Source organism: Marmota flaviventris, chromosome 9 (genome assembly GCF_047511675.1).
Source record: "Marmota flaviventris isolate mMarFla1 chromosome 9, mMarFla1.hap1, whole genome shotgun sequence".
NCBI classification, from domain to species: domain Eukaryota; kingdom Metazoa; phylum Chordata; class Mammalia; order Rodentia; family Sciuridae; genus Marmota; species Marmota flaviventris.
Window position 1 is genome coordinate 16,520,400 of NC_092506.1, and position 14,180 is coordinate 16,534,579.

The 14,180-nt window shown below is 33.0% G+C and overlaps 2 protein-coding genes across 2 annotated transcripts; both read left to right on the top strand.

Moving 5' to 3' along the window:
* Window positions 1–3,564: 3,564 nt before the first annotated feature.
* On the top strand, window positions 3,565–4,509 carry LOC114079326 (olfactory receptor 10AG1-like). The gene has a single exon (XM_027920564.2). The coding sequence runs from the start codon at window positions 3,565–3,567 to the stop codon at window positions 4,507–4,509; it is 945 nt and encodes a 314-aa protein (XP_027776365.2).
* A 7,801-nt stretch (window positions 4,510–12,310) lies between these two features.
* LOC139707077 (olfactory receptor 10AG1-like) lies at window positions 12,311–13,255 on the top strand. The gene has a single exon (XM_071617068.1). The coding sequence runs from the start codon at window positions 12,314–12,316 to the stop codon at window positions 13,253–13,255; it is 942 nt and encodes a 313-aa protein (XP_071473169.1). The 5' UTR covers window positions 12,311–12,313.
* The last annotated feature ends 925 nt before the right edge of the window (window positions 13,256–14,180 follow it).

Consider the following 14,180-nt stretch of genomic DNA (forward strand, 5'->3'; position numbering starts at 1 on the left):
TAGCGCACCTGAAAAGATAAAGTGAATACTAGTCTTAATTCCCCTTCTCCTTTTTCCTTTGTGTGGGGGATGATGAGGTCTAACTGTCCAATGCAGATTTACAGGAGGCATACTTGTGTTGACGATGACAGGAATGTCTGAAGAATCTTGAACCTCTTAAAAAACTTTTTTTTTTCTGGTAGTTTTATGCTTGGGAGGCAAGCGCTCTCTCTACCAACAGAGCTATAGCCCCAGCCCTCTTGAAAACATTTACTGGCACATAAAATTATTTCTAATTGAAGGCACTGACCATTTGCAGTTTTGATAAAATATTTTTGTTTGAATCATAACTAGCAGTTATTAACTGTAGATTTTTTAATGTTTATATTTATTAATAAGCACAAAAAGGAAGAGTAACTGAGAATATAAGGGGTGGTATAACCAAGCATGTTGTAGTGTGTTATATTAAACTCCTTGAATATCATGAAATGTTTTCCTCAATTAGGAAGTTACATGGGAAAAGACTTATCCCCAAAGCAGGCACTATTTCCTACCTCAGGAGCACTGTTTTTTTTTTTTTTTTTTTTTTTTTTTCCTGGGATAGAATATATATAGACACTGCTTACCCTTTGATACAAATGCAGGTAAATTTCTAAAATATAAAAAGGACACACTTGTTTATTATTTTGGTCTTTTGCCATCATTAAAGGTAAGTATTATGTCTAACCCAATCCTAAAATAGATAAGCATGGAGTACTTTGACAAATATAGCATGTATTTTCATGTCTACTTTTAAGAACATGAGCAATTAGAAATATTTAAAATTTTAAAGGAACCATTTGTTGTTGCTTACTTTTTCAATTCCAAGATGCTCTTTCAGATAACATTTGTATTGTTGTGATTTTTGCCATTTTTAGGTGAACTGAAAGCAAAATGAAAAATTCTTTGCAATAAAAAGAGGCAGCCTCAAAGTATTTTCATCATATTCTTTTGTGCTAATATTTGCTAAATAATTATGTGATAAGCACGTTTTAAACTATTTTACATCAACAAGACCTGGACTTCTTATCTGTTTCAAACCAAATTATATATAAAGGTGAGCAAAATATTCAATACAGAGTATTAAAATGGCTCTGCATTCTACTACTAAAAAAGTTTCCTGTTTTAAGGGTCAAATCCATGATAAATGTATCTAAAACTGCTAGAGAAATATTAACATTTTTGTATATTTTTATTTTCAGAATCCAGGGGTACCCAACCACTTACCTTCATACCCAGGGCTTTACTCCTTTTTATTTTGAGAAAAGTGTTGCTAATTTTCCCAGTCTGATCTCAAAATTTTCCTCCTCCTGCTTCAGCCCTCTGAGTAGCAGGGATTATAATATTCTTTCCTTTATATATAGTTAGACACAGACAATTACATTAAATACTCATAAAATTGTTGGTTCATTTTATTAATGGAAATTTAAGTCTCTCTCACCTAGGAAAAAGAAAAGAAAAGAAATGGAAAAGAAAGTTTACATTTCAGTAGGTATAAATAGAGCACAAGTTGTGTTCAGAGTGCTTTTTTTTCCTTATTAAATTTTGAAAACTTGGTTGTAATTTGCTTTATAAAAGTACCCTCCTTCTTGAACAGAGGGAAATGAGAGCAAAAGGAGATTACAATGTGCAAAAAGAATAAAAAAATCGAGAACTAGTATAGCAAAAAGATAGAAGAAGGTGGCAATTTCTAAAAGTTAAGGTTAGATAATCAAATGTGGGCTCAAATATATCATAGTACCCAATAACTTGTTGATTCAATCAATGGTTTTTATACGTGTCAATTTATTGAGTTCTCAGGCTAATTAAATACAAGAATAACTGCTTAAAATTTTTTATGTTGAAAAATAAAATACTTTGTGTAAGAGTTTCACATCCTTATTATCGCAGTAAAGCCACTTTGAGTCTCAGTTACACATTTTTATATTGGAATATCAAATTTTCATTTAGAGTAATTTTATAATTATTGAAGAATTTTGAAGTACCTTTAGGATTTCAATATTTTGTAGAATATTGTAGATGTAGCAAGAAATTCTTATGTAACTTTGCCATGTTCAATTACGAAGTCCACAGGATGCCCAAGTTCAGCATGAACTGTTGATCTTTCCCCATTTGCAACTGTGTTAGAAGCTCAAATCCTGACAACTGTGCAAACTTAAAAATCTTATAATAAGATTAGAGGTATTCATCATTATTGCATATAGTCTCTTTGCATTTAAATTATTTATTACTCATATTGAAATAACTTAGCAAATAATGAGATGATAGACTTCTTCTGAAAGAGTTAATGAGATATAATAATTCACACATAACCACGAAAAATACAAACACACACACACACACATACACATATACACAAGGCATGCATAGAAACTCAGAAATTTAGGAACATGTACTTAAGTCTTAGGCATTACTTCAATTATTTGACTCATTTTAATTTATCCAAAAATTCAGCCAATGAAAAATGTTTGGAAAACTATACTGTACCACATATAAAATAGTGTTTATAATATCAAATATGATATATTTCATAGGTCTAGAAATAAAAGGAATTCATTCATAATGTAAATAAATAATAGCATACAAAGACACTCATATATGAAACCACACATAAAGCAAGGGAATAGACTGAATGGAGCAAATGAACTCAGTAGAATAGCAGTCATTCCTAAGGATGTGAGTGATCTAGGAAAATGTCCAGGAGAAGAGATATGCTAGATGTCTTTTTTATGCATAGATCTGCATTCAGAATAAAAAGGTGCTTAATGTAGCTAAGACCTGTTTCCTGACTGCAGATGTAAATGAAATTGCTTCTTGACTATTGAGCTTCCTTCTATAGGAAAATCATGTTAAGTGTCCCTCATCCTTCTTGAGATCCTCAGTATCCTTCTGAATGTCAATTGTACTAGAAAATCTGAACAAAATCTATGATTTCTGATTTCATAAACTTACAGTTAAATGAATATACAATTTTAAAGATTAAATAGTATTGCATTATATTTCATGGACAATTAATCATTATTTTTTAATGGATTTTACAGAATATCAAAGCTAAAATGATCTTAGGAAATATACAAAAATCAATTTCAAAGATTAAATACACTCTTCCCTAAATTTATTAGAAATGTCTTAAAGAACATATTCTCATAAATTTAAGATAATTTTGAATTGATCATTGTACACTAAAGAATGTTGGGAGAGCAGAAAAATATAAACTAGAAGAGTAGAATTTTTGCTCCACTTGAACCTAGACTCAGATTTTTTGAGTATTCAGATGAAAATTAAAGTGACACGCCTCATCACAGAAACAGAAAGAATCTGTAATAACCTTCAACAGAAAAAAAAAAAAATACAACTTTCATGTAGATATACTTAGGAATAATTTTTAAAAAAATATTTATGACAATTTCAGACCAAATAGAAGACATAGGTCTTTATCTTAAAGGTAACTGGGAAATTTGAAATCAGGCCATCTTCAGTGTACACATAAGAAAACAAAAGGAAAATGTAGTTAATTTTCTACTTTTGATTGACTCTTCCCCATAGATGAAGCATGAAGAGATAGTAGTAGAAGAGAATGTCTCCACAGTGGTACGGTTTGTCTTGCTGGGATTTTCTGAATTTCCAAACATCCAAGGTTTCCTATCTGGGTTTTTTTCCATCATTTACATGGTTGTCCTCATTGGGAACTTCCTCATAATCATAATAACCAGGCTGGACCCTGCACTGCACAAACCCATGTACTTTTTCCTGGGACATTTTTCTTCACTGGAAATCTGTTATGTTTCAGTCACTCTCCCGAGGATTCTGGTCAGCCTTTGGACTCAGGATAGGAGCATCTCTCTACTGAGCTGTGCCACACAAATGTATTTTTTCCTTATGTTTGGAGCAACAGAATGTTTCCTCCTGGCTGTGATGTCTTACGACCGTTATGTGGCCATCTGTAACCCTCTGCACTATCCTCTAGTCATGAACCCAAAGAAGTGCCATCAACTGGCAGCTGGCTCCTGGTTTGGGGGAATGCCAGTCCAGATAGGACAAACATGGCAGATATTCTCTCTGCATTTCTGTCATTCCAACCAAATCAACCACTTCTTCTGTGACATACCCCCCATTCTCAAGCTAGCCTGTGGGGACACTTCTGTGCATGAGGTGTCTGTATACATAGTAGCTATGTTGTTTGTTGTAGTCCCTTTTATGTTGATACTTGCCTCGTATAGCAAAATTGGACTCACAATTCTGAGGTTGCCAACAGCCCAAGGAAGGGCTAAGGCATTCTCCACTTGCTCCTCCCACCTGCTGGTTGTGGTTTTATTTTTTGGATCAGCTTCCATTACCTACCTTAGACCCAAATCCAACCATTCTGCAGGAACTGACAAAGTACTCTCTCTTTTATACACCATAGTGACCCCTATGTTTAATCCCATGATATACAGCCTTAGGAATAGGGATGTGATTGCTGCTCTGAAAAGATTCATGCTTAAAACATAGTATCACATATTTGTGTATGAATGTTTGCATTGCTGATCCAAAAGTTATCAGAGAAATATTTCAGATCTTACATTTCCCCTTTGACATGCCAATCACTTCCATCTTAGCATCTATTTGTTTTACTTCAGAACACTAGCCTGAAATTTACTCAACCTGGATGTATCTTAGGCAAATCAATTTATTTTCAATATTACATATCTAAGGAAAAGTATTTTCTCATCAATGAAATTGCAATGTACATCATATATCCCTTGAAAAATCTATTATCAGAATCCAGTACTATGACTTGTGACAGAAATAAACTGGCCCAATTTTTGCCTGAAAAAATTCTTATGTATTCACAGCTGTAGTTGTTAGTTTTCCCGTTTGATACTTAACACCTGGAGTTGACAATTGTGGTTGAATATTAAATATTTATTGAGTGAGTGATCAAATGAGTGACAGTGTACTTGCATACTTCTGTTCCCTACCTCAAACTCCTGGCAAACTCTAGAGATTTTACAGCATTGCTCAGCTCTGATAACACTTTAACTCACTGTGTGTCAGTATACAATCCATTCAGAGGCAATACCAAAATAAAATTTTATGAGCATTCAATTATCTTCATTAACACTTTCTATACTAGTACATAAAATACAACATGACTATCTGGTGAGTTATTTACTCACTTAAACATCTAAAGCCTTTGATTAATATGAACTCTTTAGAATTTATTCCTCTATAACCTATGACTGACTGAATGCATGCTTTATGATGCATCAGTTAATTATTTTAACATTTAAAGATCTGATCAAATAAAACATTTATAGTAGTCATTCAATTTCACTGGAATATTGTGACAGACTAATGGTCCCCCAGATATCACCTGGTCCTAATTCATGGAATATGTGAATTCAATGATTTTATGACAAATAAAACTTTGCACAGGTATACCAGATTACCAGCTGTAAGACTAGGAAATTATCCAGGTAACACAACTGATGACATGAGCCCTACAAAACAGAGAGAAGAAAGAAGAATGTGTCAGAGAGGCAATGACAAAAGAGTAAGGAAAATTGCTGCCTTTCCAGTAGTAGACTATATGCCCAAGTAGTGACTTTGAGAAGTCACCAATGGCATTTAACTGACATTCATTGAGATAGCAGGGACCACAGTTCGTGACCTCAAAGAACAGTATTCATAATAACATAATTGAGCATGAATGGATTCCCCAGGATAGCCTCCAAGCCTCCTGAAAACCATGCATCTTTTAGTTAATTTAAATAATATGTAAGCACAAAAGTTTACATATTAATTGGGTACCATGTAGGATTTTGATACATACATAAATTATGTACTTTTACATTATGATGAATGTATCTATTTTCAAAAGCTTTCAGGATTTCTTTCTGGGAATAATTTAAAAATCACTTTTTTCTAAATATGGAGTATAGTATCGGTGTCTCTAGTCACCCCAATGTGCAACAACACACCAGAATTCTTTCTCAAATGTAAGTGTAACTGAGAACACATTGATAAAACTTTGCCTTTATCTCACAACTTCCTGCTCTCCCTGAGTTCTGCTAACCAGAAATGTACTCTTAATGTTTGTGAGATGAACTTTTTTTAAGATTCGACATGTGAGTGAGATCATGTGGTATTTGGTATGCTCTTGGCTTATCTCACTTAATATAATGATCTACAAATATAACCACACTGTCACAAATGACAGCATTCTACTCTTTTAGTAGCTGACTCATAGTCCATTGTGTATATGGATCATATTTTGATTACTAATCCATAAGTTGATGAACACTTAGATGGTTTGTATTTCTTGGCCGTTGTGAATAGTACAGCAATAAACACATAAATGCACATTCCTTTAAATACTGTGGTTTATTTCCTGTCGAGATTGGTGACAGAGAATGGGACAGCAGTGCCTCACATTGGAGTCTCTGATGACCTCATGCATGTGGCATACCTAGTGCCCTGGTATATCCCTTTGCAAAGGTGCAGGATGCCTAGCTGCTATGGCCATGTCCTGCAAGAGGAGTCTCTGCAGAAGAGTCTTATGAGCTTCAACTTTGATCTCAGACACATAGTTTTGGGAGTAGAGAAACTTCCTTGTTAGACAACCACAATGTTTTCACCAACTCTTACTTCTGAAGGTTCCTGCTTAACAGTAATATTAAAAAATGGACTTTTTATTGGAGATCTACATAAAGCTCCTTGCAAACTATAGATTGTAACTGAGAAAATAATACACCTTACCTAAGATTTGTCAAGAGGCCAACTCACCTAAGTTAAGACTCTGCCTCTCACATTCCATTGTTATGAAAACCACTCATGTTAATTTATAGTTAAGTTTAAAAGAAAGATTTTTTAATTAAAATTATTGTAATCCTAAAATAAACAAAAAATGTAAATGTTTCCAGCCCTATAACATTCTGAGTACAAAGAATAAACCTTGCATGACATGACCTTTAACCTGATGAGGAGACATATATAAAAAAAAGATTACTGGCATAACTCTTTAGACCTCCTTCTCCATCAGAGAAGTGTTCCCCCAAACCCCGGCTTTATCATCAAAATTTTTCACATGTGTGAGTCTTTGTTTTTTCCTCTCCCCCTTTGCCCCTCACTGAAACTGCAAGTTTGGCAGCTCTTGTAGCACCATTAACATCCAGTGTAAAAAATAAAAAGGAAATACAAGGTCCAAATAAGGGGATCTTTATGTGTCTATCCTTAAAAGTATGCTTAAAAGAAGAGGTAGTTCTATTAGAAGAGCAGAGTTGTTACAATTTATGAACTTTATTTCTAAAATTAGCCTTTGGTTCCCTACAGAGGGAATGGCAAATGTAAAGACATGGACAACTGGCACCTTACTTAAAGTAATGCTTAAAACTTGAGGGAAAATAAGAGGTGGGGCTCCCCAAGGAAAACATAAACTATGAAACCATACTGTAAGGGAAGAAAAAAAAATGGTTACTACAATTGCACTTACTTCTTCATTTCTGCTGGATGTCTAGTTCTCCTAGGCTTATATTTAAACTAGAAATTACAGAGCCAAAACCAGTGAAGACAAAAGAAAAAAAGTATCCCTTTTAAATCAAAACTGCTTGGCTACCAATCTTATCTGTTTTCAGACAGTTTTCTTAACCAGTTTCTCTCTATTGATATAGCACAGAATGACAAAAGGTTCTATTTTTAATGTTTTGAGGAAGTTCCATACACTTTTTCATAAGTCTTCCCTAATTTAGAATCTCACCAACAGTGTGCAAGTGTTCCCTTGTCTCTACATCTGCACCAATTGCTATCTTTTGTCTTGTTGATCACAGTCATTTCTACTGAGGTGAGGTGATGTTTTAGTTTGCCTTTCTGGTTAGTGAGGTTGAGTATTATGTCATATACTTTTTGACCACTTTTCTTCTTTTGATAAATATCTATTCAGGTATACTGTCCATTTTTAATTGGGCTATTTGTAGGTTTTGCTATTTGGGAGTTTCTTATATATTCTCTTTACCCAGAAGTAGGTAAATAAATAAAAAAAAATACTAGCATCATATATTCTTTGACAATTCATCACAAACTCTCAGTCAATTATGTATTTTGGGTGTATATTGTAGTTATTAGTTTTTACACTATTTCATATTTCTTTGTTTTTTGTTCTTCTTCCACTCTATGTTGGTGACACTTGCTGATATAGTTGATATGCAGGTAATTAATTCCCTTTCATTTCTGCGTAACATTCCAATATAAAATGAATCATAATGTTACTTATGTAATCAAAAGCTAAAGTCAGCACAATATGGCACATGCAATTTTTAAAACTCAAACAAGAAGTTACTAATGCACTGTTTATTTCTGTTTATATGATAGAAGATAAACCTGAGTGGCTGTGATAAAGTTCAGGGCTGCAGACTCTAACATATATGCATGTGTGAGGTCTGGTTTCAATTCCCAGCACTACACACACAAATGCACACATGCAAATACCTCTTCAGAAGATAATTTTTAAAAAATGGATATGTGTTAATCTATGGTATTGCTCAGTGCCCAATTCATATTAAGAAAGAAATGTACTGTGCACTCTATTCCATAGGGAGCCTAAAGAGAATGCATTCTGGCTACAGTGAGAGTTATCTGGGCAAAATTAAATAAAGCAAATAAGCAGAAGCCTGAGAGCTGCTCTTAATTAGAAATTTAAATGTGTAGGTGAAAGAAGTCCTTGGAGTAGACAAAACAGCTGACATTTAAACCGCACTTTGTAAAGAACAATTATCTTAAAAGCAGAAGGAATATCTATAATGACATAAGGGGTCTCATTTTAAGCAATTTAAATATCAAAAGAGTTAAGCTTTACAGTGAGGGAAAAAACAACCCATTCAAGAAAGGTAAATATGAACTCTTTTATCCTGATAGCAAAATTTAATTCATAAGACAAACTAAAAATTGATATTTAAAATATACTGAGAAGATATATGTTTTATGATAGCAATCAATATATAGTTCTTATTCTATTAAATTTAACTTGCAATGAAATAATAATTATAAGTTTTCTTACTTCATATAAAGTTTATGTGAAGTAAGAAAACTGTGCTGATTGTTGTGTTTTTAAGCATAGATAAAATCATTGGAAAATTTACTTTCAAGCTAACACCTTGTAAAAAATAAGGCTCATATATGTGTATTCAGTCTAGGTTACACTTTAATAGATGATTTAAAGTAAAAGAATCTATGAAAAAAACTTAGAATCATTGAGGAATACAATATATAGTACTGTAGATATGTAATTTTTAAAATAATTATTTATGATATAAAATCTTATAGGATCAAATTTTTCTTTAATTTTAGTTTAAGGTTTAAGTTGTTAATGTACAAAAAATACACACAGAGAGAAAAGCTTAGGTAGCATGTAATAGTTGGGTGAACTTAAACATTATTACATAATAATTTAATCTTTTGGATTTTTTGAGAAAATAAGGACCTGAATTTAAAATAGAAAAATTAAAACATTAAGATTTTTTACTTTTGGTTAAGGAAAACATAAATATTTGCCAAAAAAAGAAATAAAATCTTATTTGAAGATATTGAGGACATTTCTTCTCTTTCTACCTTGCTCCCTTTGAGTACAATAATATTTAATTTATGTACTAATTATTTCATAAAAATGTTCATTTTGTATTACATTCAATTATATTTTATTTATCACTAAAATTATTTTAATAGTATAATTATTTTTTAAATATTGCCATTCACCATAAAAATACATAAAGTTTAAATCATTGTCCTTTTTTCTCTTCAGAGGGATAATTTTAATAGTATCTCTTACTTTGAATAATTTCTGAAAAATTACTGAGCACTATACAAGGTGGACAACATTTTTAAAAGATTAGGCCAAATTTCAACACACTGGGCTGAGGAGTGATTTGTATTTTGTATACCAGAACCACAGAATAAAGATGAGAATATAAACAAAATGTGACAGAGGACTACTGGATATTTCATCTTGAGACTCTGGGAATTTCATAACTTTATAAGATTGCTATAAGATCTCTCTCTATTCTTACAATAAACATATCATATAAAGAAAAAATGATTTATATAATATTTTCCCATTGCCTGAAACAATTAATAAACTTGAGAGAATATTAATAAGTAGCATTTATATAGATTTGCATAAATGCCATAACCTCTTACAGCTGTCTTACATATATCTGGGTACAATTCTTAGCCTGCTTTTTTTGTTGTTTGTTTGGCTTTTGTTTGTTTGTTTGTATTTTTTTTAATCCTGTGTCACAGGGAATATAGTGATTTGTAAGAATCTCACAGCAAGCAGGAAAAGGATCTGTAATTCAATTCCAGTTCTTCTTAGTAGGATTCTGTCCCTACTGTGTGGGGGGGACCAAGTCCAAAGCACCAGGTTTGGAGGGATGATAAGCAAGGCTGGGATTAGTAAAGAGCCAGAAACCTTGGGTGCAATATCTAAACTAGGCTTCACTTTCAGAATTGTACACTAACTAAATGCACCCTGAGAATGAGTGAGCCCTTCTTAAATATTTTATCAAAGAGTCAACTTCAAATTTCCATCATTCTGACACAAAAGAAAAATAAATAAGAATGGGATAAAGTACATAAAATGTAAGCAGATAACATTATGCAATAAAAATTTCTAAGCAATGTGTTATCAACTGGGGGGCTAGTGACATATTAGCCTAATAAACAATAACTATAGTCTACACAATTATATGTATAGAACCATTACTAGATGACAATTCTTCAAAAGGGATCATTGATATTTTGCCAATAGTATATCATTTACTTGTCACAAATAAGGTAACTTAGAGATGTTAAATAGATTTTTCTTATATCACAGAAAATAAATAGTCAAGTTAGGATTCAAACCCAATTTCAATAAAAAAAATTTTTCAATGAGAAAAGGAAAAAAAATGTCTATTCTTATTGAGCCTCAATATGTTAATTTCTAAAAAAAAAACCCCATGAAAATAGAAAAGTTTGTAGAGTTTTTTTGGTTTCTTTGGGGGTTTGTGTTTGCTTTATTTTATTTTTCTTCATGGAACAGCAAAGACTGGCATGGCATCTTGAAAATGGAGTTTACATAAGTGGACAGTATATTTTTTTTCACTTGTGCCACACATATACACCCTGTTGCATACCTCACTGACCACCTTGGTTTACTTCAGTACATTCTTAATTGATTCTATCTAGATCTATGCTGCAATACTAAATAAAATCCTCCAAGTGTTCCCATTTACTATCCTACTGCAGGATACATTTTACTTTTGTCAATAAAATATTCTCTATTTTTTGAAATCCATGTAATTATGAATTCTGTTAAAGACATTTATGTTAAAATCAAGTGATGGGAGGAGATGGAGAGGTGAAATATCCACCTAAAAATGTACTCTATATTTTAAAAAGTATGAATGAATGATCATGAAATTTTTTTACAATAAGGAAATAATGCTTTGGGAAATAAATATGTAACATGATTTAAACATTACACAATGTACACATGTATGAAAACATACATGGTACTCCATTGATATGTTTTAGAGGGGAGAGAAAGGAAGGGGAGGGGGTATGAGTGTAGGAAGTATAGTAGAATGAGTCAGACATCATTACCCTATGTTCATGTATTATTCCATTACTGGTGTAATTATATATCATGTACAACAGGGAGAAGGGGAAGTCATATGCCATTTATGTATGATGTGTCAAAATGCATATTACTGTCAAGTATTACTAATTAGAACAAATTTTAAAAAATGTTTTTAAAGTGAGGGCTGGGAGTGTAGCACAATTAACATGGGCTTGAGCCTAGCAGTACTAAAAAAATAAATAAAATTTATTTTTAATAGTGTGGGAGAAGATAATCTATGATACAGTCCTGTTGACAATGATTGAGAAAATTCATGGAGACATGCAAGAAGAGGATTTCTAAAAATGTAATTAATTTAACCTAATTAAATTTACTTAATTAAACCTAAGATACCAGGGCAGACCTATAGATTCATCTTTAATGTTGCCAATTGTACAGCTGCCTGTGCATAGTATGGATTATGCTGGGCTTTAACAGGAAACATCTGCAGTGATTCTCAAGCAATCTCAGGGTAATGTGTGCTGTGATCATGCATAGTATCTAATGCAATAAAAGGTGGAATGTGTAAGGAGTCATATTCTTACAGTGCAAACAATCACAGTGGTCTTGAGCATTGATGTGGATGACCAGATTCTTTTAGAGAGCAGGCACCTATTGCTGAAGGTCTATGACAAGCACACGTTCCGTTTTTGCTTTCCACAGATGAAACACCAGGGAAAACCCCCAGAAGGAAACCTAACTGCATGGAAGGAATTTGTCCTTTTGGGGTTTGCTGAGGGGCCCCAGCTCCAGTGGTTTCTGTTTGGACTGTTCTTTGTCATCTACATGATCATCCTGCTGGGCAATGGAACTATTTTGGTAATAACAAAAGTAGAGCCTGCTCTCCAGACTCCCATGTATTTTTTCCTTGGCAATTTTTCCTTTTTGGAGATCTGTTATGTTTCAGTTACTCTCCCCAGAATGCTCGTGAATCTCGGGACCCAGAGAAGGAGCATCTCTTTGGTTGCCTGTGCTACACAAATGTGCTTCATTCTTGTACTGGGGGCCGCAGAATGTTTCTTTCTGGCAGTGATGGCCTATGACCGCTATGTGGCCATTTGTAACCCTCTGCAGTATCCTCTGGTCATGAACCACAAGGTCTGTATCCTGCTGGTGGCTGCCTCCTGGATCAGTGGAATTCCTTTTCTGGTAGGGCAGACTTACCAGATTTTCTCCCTGCCATATTGCGCTTCCAATGTAATCAACCACTTCTTCTGTGACATCCCCCCAATACTTAAGCTGGCCTGTGGGGAAACCTTCACAATTGAGCTGATGGTCTATGTGGCTGCTCTGTTGTTTGTCTCGGCCCTGTTTCTGTTAATACTCATCTCCTATATCAAAATCATCTCCACAGTCCTTAAACTACCATCAGCCACAAGCAGAGCCAAAGCCTTCTCCACCTGCTCATCTCATCTTACAGTGGTGGTGTTATTCTTTGGATCAGGCATTATTACATATTTAAGACCTGAGGCTAGTCATTCAGCAGAAACTGACAAAGTGCTTTCTCTTTTCTATACTGTTGTGACTCCCATGTTCAACCCCATGATATACAGCCTAAGGAATAAGGATGTTATAATGGCATTGAGAAGATTATTAGGTAAATAGTTTACTTGATTCAATGTAAGTTATATTTTTAAGACTTATTTTTGTCTGTATCTGTAATAAAATCTTCAGTGGTATCCATCTTTAGCTCTGTGTCTTAAGTATCTCTTCAATGGAAACGCTTTTTAAATTAAACATTATTTGTGATGTTGAGAGAAGCTATATAGGTGACATGTGTCACAAAATTCCAAATCATATTTCATTGATATTTTTTAATTTTTGTATGTGTGGGAAACATGTTTTCTAATGTACTACTGATAGCTTTAATTATAATTGTACTAATAATATTACAGACTCCATCCTATCACTTTTTGAAAATCATGTCATTCACATCCATAGATTTGTGACAACTATATTTAAAACAGGTACAAAGTGGACATTAAATGAAAAATACACAAAGTGACAAACACACATACCCACATATGTTTTGACCAACAATGACCATTCCGTGAAACCACTTGTTCTAGAAAAAAAAAAATTAGTTTCATAAATGATGTTGGTGAATATTATACCTGGCTTATGTACTTTTAAAGTTAATATTCCTATGTAGTAATCATGATATGTTATAATAAATCTTACTAAAATCACACAAATGATATGGAGAACTGGGAAAAGGAAGAATATTGTGAATAACTGACAAGTATTATTTTATTGAATATTGAAAAGTTATTGTTTTTCAAGTTAAAATTTTCTTGGGGAGATAAAAGATACAGTAGAATTAAGGAAGAGGATTTCATATTTTATAAAGCATGTATTTAATATAAAATCACAGATACTTCACACATACTTTTGCACAATAGTCACTGAAAATGATGAATTAAAACCTAATTAAAGTTAATGGTAGCTATCTCAGAATAAATTTTTGTCTTATATCTCTTTTATTTCACTGATATTTAGAGCTTTTGCCATTAATTGGTGTTATTTATGT